At 36.8% G+C, this 22,495-nt stretch overlaps 1 protein-coding gene across 5 annotated transcripts in view; it reads left to right on the forward strand.

Annotated features, from left to right (window-relative positions):
- POT1 (protection of telomeres 1) overlaps nt 1-22,495 on the forward strand; it is an 86,208-nt gene that overhangs the window by 48,373 nt on the left and 15,340 nt on the right. For all 5 annotated transcript variants that reach the window (XM_030015202.2, XM_030015203.2, XM_030015204.2 and 2 more), the window contains exons 9-15: nt 1,862-2,152; nt 6,017-6,172; nt 12,432-12,592; nt 16,500-16,588; nt 17,715-17,759; nt 18,203-18,359; nt 21,309-21,514. In XM_030015202.2, the coding sequence (XP_029871062.1) occupies nt 1,862-2,152; nt 6,017-6,172; nt 12,432-12,592; nt 16,500-16,588; nt 17,715-17,759; nt 18,203-18,359; nt 21,309-21,514 (1,105 nt within the window). The remainder of the gene's footprint in view (nt 1-1,861; nt 2,153-6,016; nt 6,173-12,431; nt 12,593-16,499; nt 16,589-17,714; nt 17,760-18,202; nt 18,360-21,308; nt 21,515-22,495) is intronic.

Consider the following 22,495-nt stretch of genomic DNA (forward strand, 5'->3'; position numbering starts at 1 on the left):
GCTGATTTCAAATCCACTAAATGAGGGTACTAAGAGATGACGGAAGTACAGCATGTTCAAGCACAGCCCCATGAATGCTTAAAACATGACATAAAGGATTTGGGAAATGGGGAAAATAGTCTTTGGTGAAATATTAGTAGAAGCCCATGGAGACAAAGTAGTTTCTTGAACTGGTTTCTTGAAAGGTTTAGAGCCGTCATAAATAGGCTATAGGTCTAGGACAGAATCTTTAGTAAGGAAGAAGTCAAGATATTCTGATGATGATTTAAAAGAATTAGTGGAGAAATAAATAAATAGGTAAATTGGAAATTAAAACACTTTGAGAAATGTTTGACATCGGACAAGATACTTAAAAATATGCTTGAAGTATCTTTTGATAGCGGATGAATAAGTAAGGTTTTCTCCTCTCTGGATGTTACCTATTTTGAGAAGGTGTGGACTACAATGCCAGTAGCAGCACCTGAAGTAAATCTATGTATTTATATTAAATAACATATTAGTGTCATAGTGGAACATTTCTTTCCAGATCATGGGTAATGGGCACAAATTGATTATAAAACTATGTATTCTCCTGATTTGTCCATTGGGTTTTCTTGTATTTTCAATATTTAAGCCTAAACGTTAAAAGACTAAAGCTTTTCAGTGTTACGATGAAGAACAACTACATCGTGAATTGATGTGCTCTGTTGATCAGGTCTGGAGAATGTTTAAGTAGATGAAAGTTTATCCTAGAGATGATCCTTAGTGCATTTATGCAGTATGTCAAAGTACCAGGGATTAAAGGAGTTCCTGTCACCAAGATTGAACTGCCTTGTTTATGAATTTCCAAGGAATACTTGATTTGTGTGCTTTTTAAATTTCAGTGTGTTTATAAAATATAGGCCTAAACCGTTGGCAATATTTTCATAAAAAAATGTTGCTGTTTAGAACTTCTGTCACATCTTTCAGCTTCTGCACTTTTAAATCAGTAGGATTTTTAACCATTTGAAAACTGAGCACTGGGAATCCTAAACTAGATCGTCTCACAAACACTATATTCAGAAGTCTTGTTGCTTTTTTTCTAAGCAAATCTTAATTAAAAAGGATGGATTAAAGCAGACAGTTTGGGATTTCTGGATAATGAGTCATGCAGTGCTTTGATATAAATATATATATATAAAGTGCAGGGAACAGTAAGACTAGACTACATCCTTGAAGGAATACTTCAGACTTTGAATACTGTGTTTTATATAGTAGCAGATACGCAGCTAAATCAGCAGGATACAGGGGACCTGCCACGTGCAGGGCAGCAGACACAAGAGTAATTATGAAAGCTGTATTCATAATTCAAGGGATGAAAGCTGGTCACTGTTGCTTTATAGGAAAAAAAAAAAATACCTCCTAGAACTGATAATTTCTTTTTAAGTTCCATATCAGGAAATGAGGCTATTGAGAGGCAGAAAACAGGAATCCATAATAACTTTGCTCTGCCATAGCCCTGCTGTGTGACCCCTAAAAATTAATTTCTCTTGTGCCTCAGTTTCCCCATCTGTAAAAGCAATCCTGATGTGTTCCCCACACAAACATTTTGAGTTTTGTGAATAAAATACTCTGCACTGATGCTGTATATTTACAGGTAGGTACTAGTCTGCCTCTTTAAAAATTTTTGTGTTGCATTATATTTTGTGCTTATTCACTTTGTTTTCTTGTTAATGTTAATTTCCTTTTTTTTGTTGTTTTTATTTTGACTCTGTTCTCCTAATAGCACCAGGAACAAAAATGATAAATGGTCCATTCTTCATGCATATGTTAAAACAGAAATGTATGTGTATTTTGATGCAGTGCAACTATTTTTTTTTTTTCCCGTCATTTTTTGTTACAGATCAGGGAATACAATGGACAGATGCAGGGAATTACCGGTGTGGGATTTGCATCCTTGACATTTGATGGAACTGTGGGAACGCCAGTAGTTCCTCGATCCTCTAGCAAAGTGTACACTTTCATGGATGAAGAACAGAAAACAATAGAAGAATTGCGTGTTTGGGCAGCCAGTAATCTTTCCATCTCTGGACCAGCAGCAAAATTGTCTGGTGTTAGGCCAATGCTGTTCTTTGATCTCACTTGCCAGCTGGTAGGAAAAGCAAAAGTGGATGGATCTTCTTTTCTTCTAAAGGTAGATTTCTTTTTTTTAAAGTAATTTCTTAGATTTATTTATTAAGACATTGTGATTCAGTTTTTGCTGAAACATATTCATTGATTTAAATAATGTTATGTAGGTAAATATTTTGAGGTTAAGCAAATCTATGATCCTTTACCAAATTATTTCTATGAAAACAAAACAGAAATCCCAGTTCTCTTTAAAGTTGTTCATCTGATTTATTTCTTTAGAGAAGATTTATAAGATGGCATTGGTATGGATCATCGTTTCACAAACAATTGTAGATTAAATATTGCAAGATTTCTTAAGTTGAAAAATATTGTTAGTTTGAAATTTTAACCTTGTTTTTTAGTTCTATATCTACTGGATATAATTAATGCAGTAAGTAGCACTATCTAGAAAATGAGTGAATGAATTATTTTATCTATCTTGATGGATTTTAGGTAGCTTATTTTAGTTATACACAAGCGCTCTGGGGATCAGTGCTCACTGGAAGTACAAAATGCATAGTGCCACACAACAGGAGAGTACTTTCCAAGGGTGATCCTTAACATCAGCTAAATAAAAAGGAGGTCTGCATAATTCTCCTGGTTTTAGCTCCAGATGTATCAGTCTGGTATTATTCTGAAACTCCTCTGGTTTTTTTTTTCTTTCTTTTATAAGTTGATTGTTAAAATGTGAGTGATGAACAGTCTGTTATTTTCCATTTTATGACTTCATAAAATTATTTATTGGTTCTACTGTATTAAACTGTATTGGTACAACATTTTTAGAAACAGCACACTGCATTATTCCTTCATTAAAGCAGCAAAGATTTTTCTTGTGCAGAACAATGCATGCACTGCACAGAAACAAACCTTAACTGTCATCCGATAATATACTTTGCAGCTCTTACAAATATTTCCATTTAATTATCCCTTGTGAAATAGATGTCAAATGACACCCAGTAAAATTTCAGAACTTTGTGGACTGTAATTAAGTTGTTCATTAATAAGTATATGTTCAGCATTGAAGGACCCTTTGCAAGGACAGAGACAAGTGCTTTCTTAAATTATTAATATTTCTTTACACTCTTTTCTGTGTTTTAAGGTCCAAAGTCGATTTTGTCAGTTTTGTATAGTAAAGATAATGACTTGGGGGGGGGAAATTTAGGATAGATTTAGGAAGGTAAAAGTTTGAAATCAAATAAGGGTAGATCAATTTTTCTGATATGTAATTCCTTTGTGTATTTTTTTTTAGTAGTATAAAATACTAAATACTTAAATCTGTATTAAAATACAACGGACAAGCTTAAAAATGGTAGATTAACATTGATATGCTGTTGCTAATTTCCTCCATTTTACAAGCATGGCACAATCCCTTTCTCATATGAAAAGTTGGTCATGATAGAAGAGAAGCCTTTTCAAAAGTTTGTAGACAGATCTCTGATTATTTTGTTGATCCACTAAACAAACAATTCAATACCAGCTCAAATGGAGTGATGGTGATTATGATATTTTGGTTATATGTTTTATAATAATAATTTAAATGAATCATGTCATTCCAAGTGTATTAGTTATATTAATGGTTGGTTATAATATAAAATATAATGATTATTTTAAGTGTCGAGCTCATGTAACTAATGGGGATTGCTTAAAGACAAGTAAAATGAATTTCAGTGATTTTGTGCATCACCCATAGCATAACTTTTAATATTACACTTGATAAATTAATTGGGATATGTACAGCACTTGAGGCTGACATGACATAAAGACAGTATCACTAACTTGTTAGTGCTTACCTTTTTCTGATAATTTTGTTATTCAAATTGATGGACACTAAAAAACACTAGAAGTTTTTCTGTCATTTATGCCTTTCACAGGAGTTTTACTATTATTCTTTTATTTCCTTCTGTCTGTTAGTTAAATTGTCTATGTTAAGCTATGTCACACAAGTGCCATACTCTGCTGAAGAGAGGAACAGGTTTCATTGTGTCTCTCCCATTTCAGTGTTTTGCTGACCATTGTGATCAAAGGTTGCTACTAACCCTTAGCTCCAGTCTGTTCGTGACTAGTAATGGAACCATTTGCTGTTTCTTATCCAGAATTAATTTAATCAGTGTTGTTTTTTAGACCAGTGTTGGCTTTTGAAACCAGGGCTTCTGTGTTTTCATCTGAGTAAAGTGGAGCTGGCAAGCTCCTGAGGTAGAGAGCTTGATCTGTTTTCATATTTGTGCATATGAAAAACAAAAGCAACTACACTTCTAAGGATTTTTTTTTTTCTTGTAAAGAAAGCTTACTGGCTTACAAATTCCTCCAAAAGCTGCCCTGACGCTAGTCCCATTAGTTCCTCTGGCAAAGGACATTTTAAAGCTAAGTAGTCATCCTTGTATCTGACAGGGAGCATTCAGGTTATTTCAATCCATTTGTCAGAGCCATCTCTTAAGTGTAGAACTACCAACGTATCCCAAGTAAAGCCAGTTGAAAAATAATGGGAAACTTGGCAAACTTTAGGTCCTTTGACAAAATAAAGTGGCTAAATTCATAATATATATGCACTAAATCTATGTTTCTCAAGCTCAGGTCTGGAAAAGGTTTGATAATTCAAGCAATGGGCAACCTCTCTTTCAAAGGTGGTTTTAAGTATTTCATGGTACAGGATCGGAAGATAATAGGCTTTTTTTTTTCAATCTGTGGCAGCATGTACCACGTCATTATCTGGGTCCTTCAGAATACACTCTTATTTGGGAACATTAATTTGATGTTATGGGTCATTTTCACTGTGAACAGTTTTTCCCTTTATCTCTTGATTTGAGATGAGTATTTCAACCATGAGTTATTCTCAGTGTATTTACACATGGCTTTGCTGATTCTTAGATCTTTTCTTGAGCGTCCTTTGATCCACGGCTGTTAAGCATAAGGGGTGGAAACCCTTTAAAAATTAAGCTTTGGTGTCTTTTTTTTTTCTCCCCCTCTGCAGTGCCTAACTTGGGACAAAATGCCTTGGTATGACAAACTTTCTGAAAATTAGCTTCTGTTGAACCTATATGCATGAAATCCTATGAAATGCAGCATTTCAGTCTTATAGTCGAAATGCCTCTAGATTTTTCTTTTTCTCTGCCAGTATTTGAGACCATTATTTCTGTTGTGTTTGAGTGTATCTTCAGGAACTCAGGAAACCATAGTTTACAGAATATATTGTAAGCAGCTATTACTGAAATTTTAATGTTTTGTTTCAGTAGTAAGATTTTGGTTCCAAAGTGCTAAGTCTGTTGGTAATGTTACTTTTTCACAATAACTTTGATAGCTCAAAAATAACTCTATTGATATTTCAGTACTTAAATGTATCAAGAACTTTAGCTTTAGGCAAACAATTTTTAGAATACTCATTATTTAAGTATTAGAAAAACATCAGTATTTAGCATATACGTTCTGGATAACTAGCAGTGTATACTGATGTAGGAGATCATCAGTAATTAAGGGAGTATATGCTGTGTACTCAGTCTTCAAATACTGTAGCTGGAATGTTAAAAGGACCTATAGCAGGATTAAAATATTAAATATAGACAGTTCTGCATATGGTGAATTCTAATAGTTGTAACTGCTGGATAAAGAGTTGAGGTATTGCTAGCGCTGATTTTTTTTTTTTTTTTTTTTTTAAATATTAACAAAACCCAGGTTTTAACACTTGAACATATTCTCTATAGAGGTTATTTTATACTCTGTAAGGAATAATAATTAAAAAAAAAAAAAAATCCCAAAAAAGGGATTAAGGACTTTAAGACTGAGATTCCAATTAAGATTTTTAAATAAACAACAAATTTGTTAAAGAAATAAAAGTTATTTAAAATCTCAATCTAAAGTATTCTGAGCATATTGAAATAGTTCATTTGCATTGCAGGTATGGGATGGCACAAAATGTCCCTACCCAACATGGAAGGTGCCTGTGGAAGCAAGAGACCTGGAAGGAGAAAAAGTTGTTCTTCATCAGCTGCGAAATCTAACGGTGGACGTTCTAGTCTATGATAACCATGTACAACTGGCAAAATCACTTAAGGTAATGCACAGTTTGGTATTTCTAACTCTCGTTTTGTGGCCTATTGTCTGCTTAGAACTCACTGCAGAGAATGTATCAATTCAGTTCTGCTCTTAATTAGTTTCAAATGTTCCTCTTTATCTTTCATTGTACTTCCCATACCTTTTATTTGAAAGCAAAACTCCTTCAACACATGTAAAACAGCCTCATTACCCTAAAATTGCCACAAAAAAATTCTTCCAAATTAAGCAGTTCTTTCCAGACACTGTAATATCATATATAATCCTGTGAAAATTATGCACTCAGAAAATGTATTCTATACTTCAGAATTATTTTTTAAATTACATAAAGTGGGGTTAAACTTGTAGTCCCATTAAAGGCTCGTAATTCTAAAGTCGATAAAAGATTTTCTGTTGTATAAACTTCTACAATTTGCAGTGCAATCTTCATTTAGTGGGTCAGTAATGTTGATTATGCTTAGATAGAGAAAACAACAACATAATTAAACATTTGATCTTCAGCAATACTGCCATCTTGCTTCTGAATACAGTAAATTAGCAAAGAATACATCTTTCATTTTATGCCTTGCCCTCTATACCCAAGTGTCGTTTTTAAGAAAGTGTTTACCAGAAAATAAAGGTAAGTGATAGCCATTTGTTAGGCTGAGGCTATCAGCAGACATGAAATCAATTTGATGTATTAATGCCCGCTCATAAGTAAATGGCAGATAGCAAAATAACTTGCCTTTGTGTAAGAATTCATAACAAAACTTACTCATGGAAGTATTTAATTACTTACAGGTTTTCTTCCAGAATTTTTCTCTTGCTAACTGGTGTAATCTATTGATATAAATAACTGCTGAAGTTCCAGTGAAGCAGTATGTTTTGAAAATTAAGGGAAAAATATATTTTAATAAAACATATTTTCTTGAGTAGCTGATGATACTCCCTCCCTTTATTACTCCTATTTATATTCAGGAATTCCTATTGAATATGTGGTACACTGGATGTCTTCATCAACTCTCAATTTTTTTTGTCCTTCCTATAAGCCCTTCCTTTCTTATCTCTAAAGCATCTGTGCCTTTGCTGGGTACTGCACTGTGTAGCAGAAGCTCTAACGTCAAAGGAAACTGTGAGGAAGCCTGATTTGACCTACTGAGCAACATGGGCTGGTTTTTTCCTTCTGGCTATGTCCAAAGTTGCAGTAGTTTAACTCAGGCAAGCTGTAGAAGTTTTAAGTTAGATCATTTTTGAACACTGCTTTTTAGTGGATTGTCTTAGTGGAGTTATTGAAGAAAAAGTGCTGATATCCTAACAATTAAACTTCAGGAGGATTTGTTAAGTTCAGGTTGCAATACATGCAATTAATTTTATTTCAGAGAATAATCTAAAGACAATAAAATTTTGTGGGACTCTTCCTAAAATGGAAGATTTAAAAAAAGGTTTGTTTTTAAATACTAGTGGAAATCATGTCATATCATAAGAAAGTATAATTGAAATACTCTATATTAATCTGTATAATATTTTATTTAGTTCAGGGTCTTGTTATGCAAAGAATTTTTTAAAAAAATCATTTATGTAGACTTATAAAACTGGAGAGCGTTTAGTGTATGCATGTGCACCTTCCTGAGTGTGAACAGGAGAACAGTGTGGACAGAAACTGTACTAGATGTTTTGCCAGTTTGTGGTTTCAGAAACAAAAAAAGTGCACTAGTTTTCAGCCATCTCTTCTGCATTTGACAGTAGCTTAGAATTGCCTTTTTTAATGTAAATTGTCATGGAATTGTTAGGTTATACTCACCCATGTTGTCATGTACCATTTGCAATGACAGTTGCAGCTCTGAAATGATGTTTTATGTAGGAACAATCTGTTTTACATGGCCTTGATACCAAGAAGGGCAGATCAAAAAAAACCCTGAAATATTTGTTCTTATTTTAAAATTGTATCTGTAGGCACATGTTCAGACAAGGAAGCTCTGAGTAAGCACTACATTCTGGAGAAAGTGGGTAATGTATTACAGTGAATTTTTAGCAAATCCTGGAGCACAGTGTTGGGGATATTCCTGCAAAGTTTGTTAAAAGCTCCTTGTTTGGGTTTTCTGTCCAGAGAACTCTGAAGATATGAGCATTCTATCCCATTTTCCAAGACAGTCAAATATTATTTACAATTTCCAATGGAGAGAACTTCAGTAATATTGAAGGTATGCTACAGTTGATACCATAGCTAGACTTTCTGTCCCCTATATTTACTGGCCTCTATTTCCTGCTGGGTAAGATTGTGGCTTTTCATCATTTGCTACCTTAGCAGGACACAAACTGAATTTTCAAAAGTCTAATCTCTGAAGTAGATTATTTCCTGGGGCATAAAGACACAAGCAAGAGCTACAACTAAGCAAAGACAATTGTGTTTACTGCTTTTTCTCGAATTTCCCTCTTCCTCTGGCTACCTGGGGTGCATGAGGCTTTCTCATTACTCTAGGAACCCCAGCCTGCAACTAACTCTCCAGAGTACAGTTGCTCCCCATAGGTTATAGTTTGTTATTCTTCAGCCCTTCTTATTCCAGTTTTTCCAGAGGTTCTCAGGATTCACTCAGACCTTGCCGTACAACTCAGGAATAGGTCTGTGACATGGGTTTCTCCATCTGGGGTATTTTGCTAGATGGTAAGCATCAAGGTGAGAGAGCATCAGTGGTCAGTCAGTGCACGGTAGGGGTCCAGCTGTCCACAGCTGGTTGGAGATTTCCTTATGTACTGTCATTCATTGAATATATGGTACTGTGCATTCCTCCTGTGGCTTGATACCATCAATTTTGTTTTGCCATGCATTTTCTGGATTTTACAATAAAAACAATTAACCTTGAGCGTGCATACAAGTCCTGGTCCATAGTTTCACAGTATTTGTTTTGCATTATGTATCTTCAGATGCAGAATTTGAATATTTTCAGCTGTTCCTCCGGCTGTATACAATGTCCTGTCTTTTTTGATAGTAGTTTGGACTGAGAAGTCTTGCTTGCTTTTCTAGTGTCTGAGTCATATTTCCAACCTGCAACATAAATGAGTTACATGACTGTAAGATCTAGCCTTATATTTTTCAGGCCTGGCCAGCATTCCTTTGACGTGTCAGTGGTATTTTCCCCACTTCTGTCTTTGTACTCATTAAAAGGAAAAAAAAAAACCACAAACCACAACACCCCCCCCATCCCACCCCAAGTCCTCCAAACCCTTTAACGGATTTAAGTTGGTATTTTTTATTGCAAAGGACCACACCCAAATGTTGTGTATATGCTTCCTCTCATTTGCAAAAAGTTGTACACAATTTACTCAGTAAAATTAGACTGTTGATGTGATAAAATGATGACAAAGAAATCTCATTTTCAGTATCATCAGCCATAAAATATGCATAAAATCAGTACAGATGATTTTAAGTGATTCCTGTAGGTCAAGACAGCCTCTTGTCAGGAGTGTCTTTCTGGCCAAACGTGAACGTTTAACTGCTATGATAAACGACTGTTCTGAATTCATTAGTGTCTTAAATGCGAACACAGTCCTATATGTTTTGAAATAACTATGAGAATTTGCTATGTTAAAAAGTTGTTTTAGTTGGCTGGTTCCAGGGAACTGCATAAGTAACTTCATTTTAATTCTTTTTAGCCTTAATATGTATTTTTAAATAGTCATATTTGATTTAGACTGCAAATAGGTTATTAGTATATTTTATATTACTGCAAGACGTGTTCTTACTGCTTTAATTTCATTTTGAATGAACTTGCTCTGAATGAGGTAGGTAGCTCATAAACAAAACTGCTGTAAAGTCAAGAAAGGAGTTGGTTTTGTACGAGATTTTAGTGATGGCTCTGTAAATCATGGTGTTTACTTTAATTTAGATTATAATTTCTTCTCAATCAAGTATATAAAGTGTGCTCGGTCTGCAGGCTTTCTGTAAACAACGGAAATACAGCAGTAACACTTTTAGCCGTAACAGCCACATTTGCTTGCCACTGTTAACAGTAAGCAATGCTGCCTCCCAAAGGAATTCACGGAAATTGCACTCCGTCTTGCACAGTCAGGTCTGATGTCTATGGTGACGTTCATAACCTTCCGTACTTTTTCAGTATTTGGCAATGCCGATTATAATGGACCTTTTTAGTATAGTTCTAAGTGATATTAAAATATATAAAATAATAACATTTTCAGAAAAGGCATCTAATAAAATGCATATATAGGAAGATAGTGATCATAAATGTTGGGAAGTTGAGTGTTGCACTAAAACATGTAATTCAGTTGAGTTTTGCATGAATTTCAGCACACAAGTTTAGAATGCAAAACCAGCATTTTGTATTCTTGGCTTCTGGGCTCTCCTTTCCTATGTTTAATGTTTCATGTTTGTACTTATAGCAAATACTTAGTTTTTTCATACATTGTTTTCGAAAGAAAGAAAATCTTCAATTATAATCAACCTTTTCCTGCTTATATACAAATTACTCTCAGGGAAAAAAAAAAAAGTGGTTTGGCACCATTATATTTATATAAGGTAATTCGATAAGCAGAACTTAGCTAAGAACTTCTAAAAAAACTTTCTCCAAAAGCATTTGTCATAGTCATTAGTTTAGTTTTATAATATGACTGTCCCTTGTATTTTTGGATATTCAACATAACTAAGTGAAATTTAGCATCTGGAAAGAAGAAAAAAAGCCTCCTGATGAGCCTCTTAACTGCCATCTAAATGCACAAGCTGTCCTGTTGATATGCTTTAAATGAGCAAAATGAGCAGCCCTCTAACGGTGCAGATCAATTAAAACTCTGGTGTGAACTCCATGCCAGGAGCAAAATAGGTGCAGCCTGAAGTGCACTTTTTATGTCCCTGGTGCCTGAATTTGAAAATACACTGCCTTTTTCCATGTGTGATTATTGTTTAAAAGAGCAGTTTGATACCCGCATTATATAATTGTAGTCTGTTCCTTGATACAGAGGAGGATTCTAGAATAAGGATGCTGCTCTATCTGCTTTTCTACACATATAGATACATTTATAAGTGTTGTACTAAGACCTGCCCAATCTAGTCTAATAGGATTTAGGTTTCTACTGGTTAAAGCAGGAGCTGAAGCTGAAATAAGACTTAACAGACTGGCTGCTGTAATATTAATGTTAATTGAAGTCAGTTTAAAATAATTTATCATTTATATAGGGCTATTTAAAAGATACTTAGTGTGAACATAAATCCAGGTTATTGAATGTGTGTAGCTTGCCAGCTATCAGCTGGATCTTAGATTATACTTTAAAAAAAATATTTGGGTGTTAGTTAATTTGATTGAAAGGCCTTTAAAACACATCAAAGGGAAATTAACTATATAATTAAGTCTCCAGATTATCTACCTTTAGAACCTTGGTTTTAGTTTGGGGTTTTTGGGGCGGTGGGGGGAAGGGATAATAGGAGTGGTATTTTGAAATAAAAGCAAAGTTAAAGGATGTGTTCGATGTTCAGCACTCCATAACTTCTTTCTTAATAGGTGCTTGTATAAGTTAGCTTAAGTCCATTTGTGTAACTGGACAAAACCATTTCAGAGAACACAAAATAATTCTAAGCAAAACAAGAAGCATATCTTCCATGTACCTGAGGAGAAAATCTAACAGACTTAGGAACAGTGCCAAAATCTTTGAATTTCTAACACGCATTGCCTTTTGTCCTAGTGCTGAAAAAATGCTAACTGTAATGTAAGAGTAAGATATGATAAACAAATCTGGGTAAGCAGATGTGTTTATGTGTGTACATAAACAGATAATATGCCATGCATGATGATGGACATGAGGTCAATTGCTGAGTGCAATCATACATGGACAAATCACAGCATGTCAGTCTCTGGAGGGCTGTGTTGTGAATATAGAAGACAAATTGTGCCCTCAGGAAAGGAATATATTAGCTCGTTTGATCTGTCTTCTGAAGTCTGCTTGAGAATCAGATTTAATAAAGAAGGCTTGTGCTGGTTCTGAATCAGCCTTTGCTGCCAGTAATGTTGTCTGATAAAGCAAAACAAACAGGTCACCCATAGAGGTTTTGGAGTCCATCTCTGAAAATATCGAAACCCAGCTGGAGACAGCCCTAAGAAACCTGCTCTAGTTGACTTTGCTTTGCGCACGGGGGTTGGACTAGGCAGTCTCCGGAGGTCGCTGACAATGTCAGCTATTCTGTGATTCAGTGAAACCAGTGAAGAACCTTTATGAGGCCTAGATTTTTCCAAGTAAATAGCTAATTTTGTGTTTTTTTGTTTTTTTTTTTCTTTAAGGTTGGAAGTTTTCTGAGAATTTACAGTATTCATACGAAACAAGCAAGTGCTGTCGATGAAGATGTCTCACATATAGAATTTCATCTTCATGGTGGCACCTGTTATGGTCGAGGAATAGGAGTCTTACCAGAAAGTAACCTGGATGTTAAGGAACTAAAAGCGTAAGTTCTGTGTGTAGGTTTTTTTCCTAGATGATTCTGGAAAACTCTAGGCTAATGTAACAACTGTACAGTTTAGAATTGTAAACGTATGTGTCGTGATTTAACCCCAGCCAGCAACTAAGCACCATGCAGCCGCTCACTCACTCCCCCCCTTGCCCACCCAGTGGGGTGGGGCAGAAAATCGGGGGAAAAAAAAGTAAAACTCATGGCTTAAAATAAGAACAGTTTAATAGAACAGAAAGGGAGAAACTAATAATGATAATAATAACAACATTAAAATGACAATAATAATAATAATAAAAGGATTGGAATATATAAGTGATGCACAGTGCAATTGCTCACCACCTGCTGACCAATGCCCAGTTAGTTCCCAAGCAGCAGTTCCCCCCAGCCCTACACCCCCCCCAGTTTATATACTGGGTATGATGTCACATGGTGTGGAATACCCTGTTGGCCACTTTGGGTCAGCTGCCCTGGCTGTGTCCCCTCCCGAATTCTTGTGCCCCTCCAGCCTTCTTGCTGGCTGGGCATGAGAAGCTGAAAAATCCTTGACTTAGTCTAAAGACTACTTAGCAACAACTGAAAACATCAGTGTTATGAACATTCTTCTCATACTGAACCCAAAACACAGCCCCATACCAGCTACTAGACAATTAACTCTATCCCAGCCCAAACCAGGACAGTATGTAAGAACCAGAAACTCTGGAACAGAATATGTCTCTAGCACCACTAAGATGAAGAGTAAGTGTTTGGGGGGATAGCTAAATAAAGGCTAATTTTTCAAATTTAAAATACAGTAGGGATTTAGATTTCTCTTTTATAGTGCTGTAATAATAAGGCCTGGCCACATTAACATACTTATTCAGTTTTATACTGGCATATAATCTTTTAAAGGTAAAAGCTAAGGTTAAGCAAATAAACTGAGCACATTTTAAGCATGTGCATATGTGTTACTTGGAAATGATGAGACTTAAAGATGTTCAAGATGAAGCGTATAATATAAATGCTTTACTGAACTGCGTTATGCATAAGAAATCATGGAGTCATTCAGGCTGGAAAGGGCCTTTAAGATCATTGAGTCCAACCATTAACCTAACACTGCCAAGTCCACCACTAAACCATATCCCTAAGTGACAAGTCTACACGTCTTTTAAATACGTCCAGGGACAGTGACTCAACCACTTCCCTGCACAGCCTGTTCCAATGCTTGACAACCCTTGAAGACAACACTTGACAACACTTGACGAAATTTTTCCTAATATCCAATTAAACCTCCCCTGGTGCAACTTGAGGCTGTTTCCTCTTGTCCTATTGCTTGTACCTTGGGAGAAGAGACCGACCCCCACCTCACTACAACCTCCTTTCAGGTAGCTGTAGAGAGCAATAAGGTCTCCCCTCAGCCTCCTTTTCTCCAGGCTAAACAGCCCCAGTTCCCTCAGCCGCTCCTCATAAGACTTGTCCTCTAGACCCTTCACCAGCTTCGTTGTTCTTCTTTGGACATGCTCCAGCACCTCAATGTCTTTCTCGTAGCAAGGGGCCCAAAACTGAATGCAGTATTTAAGGTGCAGCCTCACCAGTGCCGATGTGCTGGTTTTGGCTGGGATAGAGTTAATTTTCTTCATCTAGCTAGTACGGGGCTCTTTTGGATTTGTGCTGAAAACAGTGTTGATAACACAGGGATGTTTTTGTTACTGCTGAGCAGTGCTTACCCAGAGCCAAGGCCTTTTCTGCTTCTCACACCACCCCACCAGTGAGTAGGCTGGGGGTGCCCAAAAAGTTGGGAGGGGACACAGCTGGGACAGCTGACCCCAACTGGCCAAAGGAATATTCCATATCATGTGACATCATGCTCAGTATATAAAACCATGAGGAAAAGAAGAAAGGCAGGGGGACATTCAGAGTGATGGCATTATTTTCCCAAGTAACTGTTATAGGTGATGGAGCCCTGCTTTCCTGGAGATGGCTGAACACCTGCCTGCCGGTGGGAAGTGGTGAATGAATTCCTTGTTTTGCTTTGTGTGTTGCGTGCAGCTTTTAATTAATTATTAAACTGTCTTTATCTCAACCCACAAGTTTTCTTACTTTTACCCTTCCAATTCTCTTCCCCCATCCCACTGGAGGGGAGTGAGCGAGCAGCTGGTGTGGTGCTTAGTTGGCTGGCTGGGGTTAAACCACAACAGCCAAGCACAGAGGGATGATCACTTCCCTTGTCCTCCTGGCCATGCTATTTCTGATGTTGTTGGCCTTGGCTACCTGGGCACACTGCTGGCTCATATTCAGCTGGCTGTCGACCAACACCCCCAGGTCCTTTTCTGCTGGGCAGCTTTCCAGCCACTCTTCCCCAAGCCTGTGGCGTTGCATGGGGTTGTTGTGACCCAAGTGCGGGACCCACCACTTGGCCTTGTTGGACCTCATACAATTGGCCTCGGCCCATCGATCCAGCCTGTCCAGATCCCTCTGTAGAGCCTTCCTACCCACGAGCAGATCAACCCTCCCTCCCAACTTGGTGTCATCTGCAGACTTGCTGAGGGTGCACTCAATCCCCTCGTTCAGATCATTGATAAAGATATTAAACAGAACTGGCCCCAATACTGAGCCCTGGGAAACACCACTTGTGACTGGCTGCCAACTGGATTTATCTCCATTCATCGCCACTCTTTAGGCCCAGCCATCCAGCCTATTTTTTTACCCAGGAAAGTGTAGGCCCATCCAAGTCATGAGCAGCCAGTTTCTCCAGGAGAATGCTGTGGGAAATGGTGTCAAAAACTTTACTAAAGTCTAGGTAGACAACATCCACAGCCTCATCCACTAAGTGGGTCACCTTCTTATAGAAGGAGATCATGTTAGTCAAGCAGGACCTGCCTTTCATAAACCCATGTGGACTGGGCCCAGTTGCCTAGTTGTCATGTATGTGCCATGTGGTGGCACTCAAGATGATCTGCTCCATAACCCTCCCCAGCACCAAGGTCAGACTGGCAGGCCTGTAGCTCCCCAGATCCTCCTTCCAGCCCTTAGTGTAGATGGGTGTCACACGTGCTAACTTCCAGTCAACTGGGACCTCCCCAGTTAGCCAGGGCTGCTGATAAATGGTTGAAAGTGGCTTGGTGAGCACTTCTGCCAGCTGCCTCAGTACCCTTGGGTGGATCCCATCCACCACCATAGACTTGGGTGTGTAGCAGGTCGCTAACCATTTCCCCTTGGATTATGGGGGCTTCATTCTGGTCCCTGTCCCTGTCTTCCAGCTCAGGGGGCTGGGTACCCCGAGAACAACTGGACTTACTATTAAAGACTGAGGCAAAGGTGGCATTAAGTACCTCAGCCTTTTCCTGATCCTTTGTCACTATGTTTCTCCCCACATCCAATAAAGGATGGAGATTCTCCTTAGTCCTCCTTTTGTTGCTAATATATTTATAGAAACATTTTTTAATTGTCTTTTATGGCAGTAGCCAGATTAATTTCTTGTTGGGCTTTGGCCCTTCTAATTTTCTCCCTGCATAACCTCACAACATCCTTGTAGTCCTCCCGAGTTGCCTGCCCCTTCTTCCAAAGGTTATAAAGTCTCTTTTTTCCTCCTAGGAAAGGCTAAGTAACCAAAGTCCACATTCCTTTATCAGGAATTCCATTTCCAGTAGTACAGACTTCTTTTGGCACTATATTGTGTTTAAAGTCCCAGAAGTGATTTGAAGAGGAGTGTCTCATCTGCATCATTAGTACACACTCCTGCAGCTTCTGGGTCAGTTGAGTTTTATGTGTCTGCTGGAAAATTTATGTCTGAACATTATACCTGTGTATTGATAAACAGTAGGTTTTATGTAAGTGTACGTATAGTCCCATATATATATATATGTGTGTGTGTATATATGAAAGACTTCTCTAGGTTATAAAATATTTAGTCATTTATTTTTAGATTCTTAGAATCTGTGGATCTGGCAGACAGTCAGAATATGGAAAGCATGTCGTCAGTGGAATTAGACAGCACTTTTAACAATGTTACAGGTAAGAGCAATTGAAAGCTGATTTGCTCTTTCTTCTAACATATATATGGTCAAGATAAGGTCACAGTTAACTGCTTCTTTAAGTGTGTAATGTTACTTTCACATACAAAGCCTTAGAGAATTCTTCTGTGATTATTAGACTGGAAACTGACATTACCCTGTCCTTCTGTCTCACAGCAGAAGCCTTTCATGTACATGGAAAAATACTTTCATAGGAGGCAGTGAATAAATTATTAAACACTGTGTGTTTAATCATATTATATTAGATCATAAAGCAGAGTGATGTAATTCCCTCCCTCTAAAGGGGAATTTCTTAGAGACAGGTACTGAAAACGCTACTAAACAGCTGCTTGCTGAGGAGCCCTTCTAAAGCCGTTGGACGGAAGGTTGTATCAGTGGCAGAGTTTTGCAAGGTGCAGCGCCATGGAAACATAGTATCTTACAGGCAGTTCTACAGATCCCATGTTATTCTTTGGATGGTATTTTTAGCCCAGAATAAGAATAACTAAAAGTGAATTAAACTGTAAAGCTGGCTGGACATAGTCTGCATCTTTGCTTCTAGCATTTAAAATCCTATGTTACTTAGGCATTATTAACATACTCTGATAGGATATTTCTAAGAGGGTGCAAAAGTCAAGAATAAATAAATACTTCATGTCTAGACCATAACACTGCAAATTTAGAAAGAATTTTGCACATATTTACTGCACTGTGTATATGTAGTAGAGGTTGTTCAGAGGAGGGACCAGGCAGTCCATATTGGTTTTAGAATAATGTATTGACGCTCTTGTCCAGAAGGATTACAGGGGGATGAATACGGTTTATGTCAGCAGTATCATTCACAGTATACATTTGAAAAGTGTTCATTTTGATGAGCATTGCTATTTAATGTATACACTAATTCCTCCTTAAATATGTTAACTCTTGATATCTAAAGTTTGTCTTCTGCTTACTTTGCTTTTCTCTTTTGCTATATTGTTTTCATACATTAGGATTTCCAATTTCCTTTGTTCAGCTTTTGGGTTTGTGTGTGTATCTATCTGCCTATCTATCTGGTTTTGTGTGTCCACATGATAAAGAAGAAAAAGAAGGAAGGAAAATAACTAAGAAATTCTTCTTGATTTTAGATCTTGAGTCACACTTACAGAGATCTCAGCAGTTACCTGTTACAGGTAGGAAACATTTTGACATCAAGGTGAATTTTATTTTTACTAAAGAACAAAAATATTTTTGAGACGTCAGCTCAAAGGTTGAAATAATATATTCTACTTATTATAGGAAGAGCTATTCTAAGAGTATAAGTTTATGAAAGTGACTTTGGTTTTATTCCATTTTTAAAGGAATAGAGCATATTTATATAGTCTACTTTCATTTGTTTTTTTCTACATGTTGAATTTCCGTACACTGAAGTACACCATGCTCCCACAGCCTGTTGTGATTTATCTTAAAGACTGCAGTAACATGTATTGATAAAACTGAGGCTGCAACAGGGAAGGAAAGAGAAGCTGGGAACTAAGGGAGAATGCATACCTGCTATGGCCATTTCCCATATTTCAAATATTATGGTGTTTAATAGGTATGCACAGCCTTTTCTCTGTGTGTTGTTATTTTGCAGTATTAACAGATCATCAGGATTTGAATAACACAGAACTGAAAACCATTCTGAACAGCACGGCTCCTCAACAGTATCGCATTAGAGCAAAGCTGAGAACTTATAAACCCCAGAAGCTCTATCAGTCTATTAAACTTTATTGTTCCAAATGCAACTCTTTGTAAGTGTTTCACACAATAAAAGTAATTACAAATTGTTCTGTATGTTTTGGGATGCCTAGATTTTTCAGTGTATTTTCATCCTTTCTTGTGTAAAATGAGCTGAGTGTAAATGCATTTCATTTTGAGCAAAGATTTGAAACTCACTGGTAATAGGTAGGAAAACTTTAAATCATCAGAAGAGTTCCATTTACAGAACCTTTTGTTTCAAAACAATAATTTTTCTTTATTTTCAAATATAGCAGTATGTTTTTTTCCCATACCAAAGTTGTATTTAAGTACCTGTTTCTGTATTGCAGTTTTAAAATAAGATAAGCAAAAAGGTATGATAGTCTCCAAATGAATGAATAAAATATCTTTCACTAAAGTGTATCTTCCACAGAAGGCATCTTTTCTGGATCCTGAAATATCAGGGAAACACCATTTATGTTGGTATTTTTGTCTTTTTTCTGACCTGAGTCAGTTTGCTGACCATTTTAGCATTGTTATTTCCACTTTAATACAGTTTGTCATTGTATCAAATAATGCTCAGTCAAATAATCATACACCATTTATGGTGTATATTCATCTAAAAATGAAAGAAAGTTTGTTTGAAAGGGTCTATTTTTGATTAAACTACTCAGTGACATGAATTACAGTGCTATTTATTCATGATCATCTGAATCCTGTATCACTTTTTTTGCCTGACTTAGCCTAGCATCGGTCCCACGCAAACAGCTTTATTGTTACAGGTGTAAACTGTTGCTTTCTTAATATGGTGGCACATTAACATTCTGGCGTTTTGAAATTTTTTGCACAATCAAGGTTTATTAGATACAAACATCACTGAGAGAAGAAAATGCCCCTACTATCCTTCTCTTACAGCTTTTGCATGCAAAGTAGCATGCTTGCAGCTTTAAAAATAGTGGTCCTTATCAGATGTTGTTATAACATTCTCTTGGTTGCTAATGTAAGAGGAAGTGCTTCATCATCTTCACAACATACAAGTACATGGTCTTTATTACCAAGTGTAAAAAGGAGATAATTACCAACTCTCTCTGCCACTTTTGTCACTTAATTGATATATTTGCCAACTCTGTATAGTAATAAGCAGATACAATTGATAGAATTTTTTGTTGCTTATGAAATTCATCCTTATCCCACAATTTTCCATTACTGCTATAGCCTTTTTATATATTTTTGACTTGTTAATATCTTCATTTCTGTTCATTTGAGTCTTCTCCTGTTTCACATATCGCTGGCTTCTCTTTGCCACAAAATCAGGGTAGACTTTTAACCAGATAGATTTGTGAGGCTTTAGTTAGCCTATTTTCTACTACTACTGCCACTGTCCTGCTGCAGTGATAGGACTGCTTGCAGTGCTTCCCAGAAATTTAGCTTCTCTTTTCTCAACTGTGTGCATCAGGTGGATGGAATCAGTGAAATATAGTGGAGCTGTACTGCAGCCTGGATTGGGTGGGTTAAGAGGCCCACAAAGGAAATATGCTTTAGGGGCATCCTTCTCTCCTACATGTTCTGCTGTGGCAGAAGAAGTTGTTTCATGTTTTAGCATATGCTGAAGAGCCTGACTGAACAAAGTTCAGTGCAAGTTTGATCCTTTAACACTGTATGCAGTAAGATGCATATAACGCTTGGAGTATAAAATCCTTGAGAGAGATGTATTTTTGGTTTTTAGACTTCAACTGGAAGCTTTCCTGTAAATAGCAAAATATTGATATATTGTGTATGTAGTTTTATTCGTGTATCCACATTACAGAAGTTTCAATCCTCATGCGTAGCTTAGTTCAAACCAATTCATTCCATTCCTGCCTCTGCGGGAAATCTACAGGCAGGCTGTAGGGGCTGGAAGAGTTTAATGGGTATGTCTGGAAAGATGACCTGTTATGTTAGGTCCATTGCTTTTGCATTTGAAATAGTAATCCAGGAACACAGGTGGAAAGAGTTAATGTGAACAGTTCCTAAAATGAAAGTTCATGTTCAGTAAGACTTCTTGTGTGCCAGTTCTACAGTCATAGCAGAATAATGTCAAAGTTTGGTTTCATAGGCAGGAATTGTTCTATTCACTGGTGGAAGCAGCTGCTCTTGGGTTTGAAAGTGAAATCATCAGAATAATCTGCAGGAGTTGATGGTATTTTTTCTTCAGCTCCACTCTGAAGCTTGGCACTTACTTTCTTTCAGTGTTTTATGAAACAGCCCAAGCTTTTGCCTTTTTTTTCATTATCCTTTTTGTTGCGGTTCATATTCCACCTGAAGCCAGCAGGTCTGTCTTGCTTAGGAGAAGACATTCTACTGTATTTTTAATTTGCGTACCAACCACTGGCTTTTTGCCTGTTGTTGATAGTATTGGTAAAATTTGAATGGCCTGCATTACTTCTCTGTGGATCACAACTGGAAATGCACAAATGGTGCGCTCCAGCAGGACTGGAAAGAAACTGTAGCGCAGAGTTGCAGGTTTTCCCTTTACAGTACATACGTGAAGCTATTCTGTTCCTGCCCTTTTTTCTTCTTATTCCCCCCTCAAAATATGCAAAGTAAAATAGGTTAGAACATAAAACTTGAAATTATATGAGCTTATACAGTCTTTTCACTCTGGTGAAGTGGTACGCAGTTGTGTGGCCCTTTTAAGGCCCAACTGAAATAACATAAATCTGATATATTTGTTTTTCCATGGATTTACATATGTGTGGATGGAGCCACTAGGCTGCCTCTGCTCCTAGGTAAGATTAGATTACTTAGCATATTTATTAACATGGAAATGAATAATCTTGTCGTAATTGGCTATACAGCTCCAAATGTTTAAACTGATGTAACAACAAAGTTATTTTTCCTGTATATACTTTAACTCTCATGACTATATTTTAATATTTATTTGGAGTACTGTTGTCCTTGTTGCTACATTGCCTAAGGAGAAGCTGTTGGAATTTACTTATTCATTTTGGAAATGGTTTTAGGCAAGAAGTTCCAGATGGAGATGACTTTGACTTTATTTTACAAGGCTCTGCTGTTACTGCCCCAAACCCAGAATTACACAATACATCCTGGTATGATTCTGTAATGTGGACTACACAAGACCAGAAACAAAGGAAAATAGCTATCCATTTTGTCAAGCATGATGAAATGCTTCAACAACCTGAAGATACTTTGCTTATGATAGAAGGTAAGATAAATTGCAAATATACCACTGCTTATGTCACAGTGTCCACTCTAAGTATCTACAAAGTTAAGATATGTTGAAGTTTTATTCAGTGTAAGTAGTGATGATCATAAAGGCGTGTTCAAAGAAAAGAAAAACTCAGCTGGAACTTTAAGTTACTGTTGTGCAAACAGAAAAATGTCATCTGCGAAGGTCGTGTAAGATGCTTCTGTCTATTTTAAAACCATACCAATAAGTTTATTGTTGATTCTGCTAAAATTAACATCTTGTTAATGTTTTTTTCAAGCTGTGCTTACTGATTTTTCAGTTCTGATTTGAAAAAGCGCGGAGTCTTCTAAAAACCCCCTATTTTTAGTATTGAAGTGGAAAAGTTTTGGAAGGCTTCTCATAATACAAGCCTACAATTAACTTTGTCAGCCTCTGGATGTCAGTGTTGTTTCAGATTAATAGAGCTTCTCACAGCATGAGATTTTTTGGTTTGGTTTGGTTTTTATCAGATTTCCTCAGGGAAGAGAAATAGCCACTGAACTTTAAACAAAGCAATTTAGCAAGAATACTTATAAGCAATGTTTTGCATAGAATAAAAGTAATAAATAATTGCATGTAGTACCATTCTGAGTTTAAAACAAAGTCTTCAGTTGTGCTCCAGTAGTGGTATGAATAAGCAAATGTAAGTCAGGTAGTCCTTTGTGTAAGGGTCAATGACAAAACCCCTTCTGTTTTCTGCTTTGTTTTACATTCAACTAGTTCTGATAGCTACTTTATTTCTGACATGTTCCAAACTGGATTATTTTTTTTTTTCAATCTAACCTTATCTTTGTGAAAACAAAAGAAAAGAGAATCTAGTTCTACTCTATTTTCCCAAAATAACTGAACAATATAACTTGATAAATCTTTTTTCAGATATTAAAGTGCCAGCAGCTCAGTATGTGTGTATGTGGATATATGTGCTTCATGTTGGAGCACAAGGAAAAGGCATAATCA

Source organism: Aquila chrysaetos, chromosome 5, assembly GCF_900496995.4.
Source record: "Aquila chrysaetos chrysaetos chromosome 5, bAquChr1.4, whole genome shotgun sequence".
NCBI classification, from domain to species: domain Eukaryota; kingdom Metazoa; phylum Chordata; class Aves; order Accipitriformes; family Accipitridae; genus Aquila; species Aquila chrysaetos.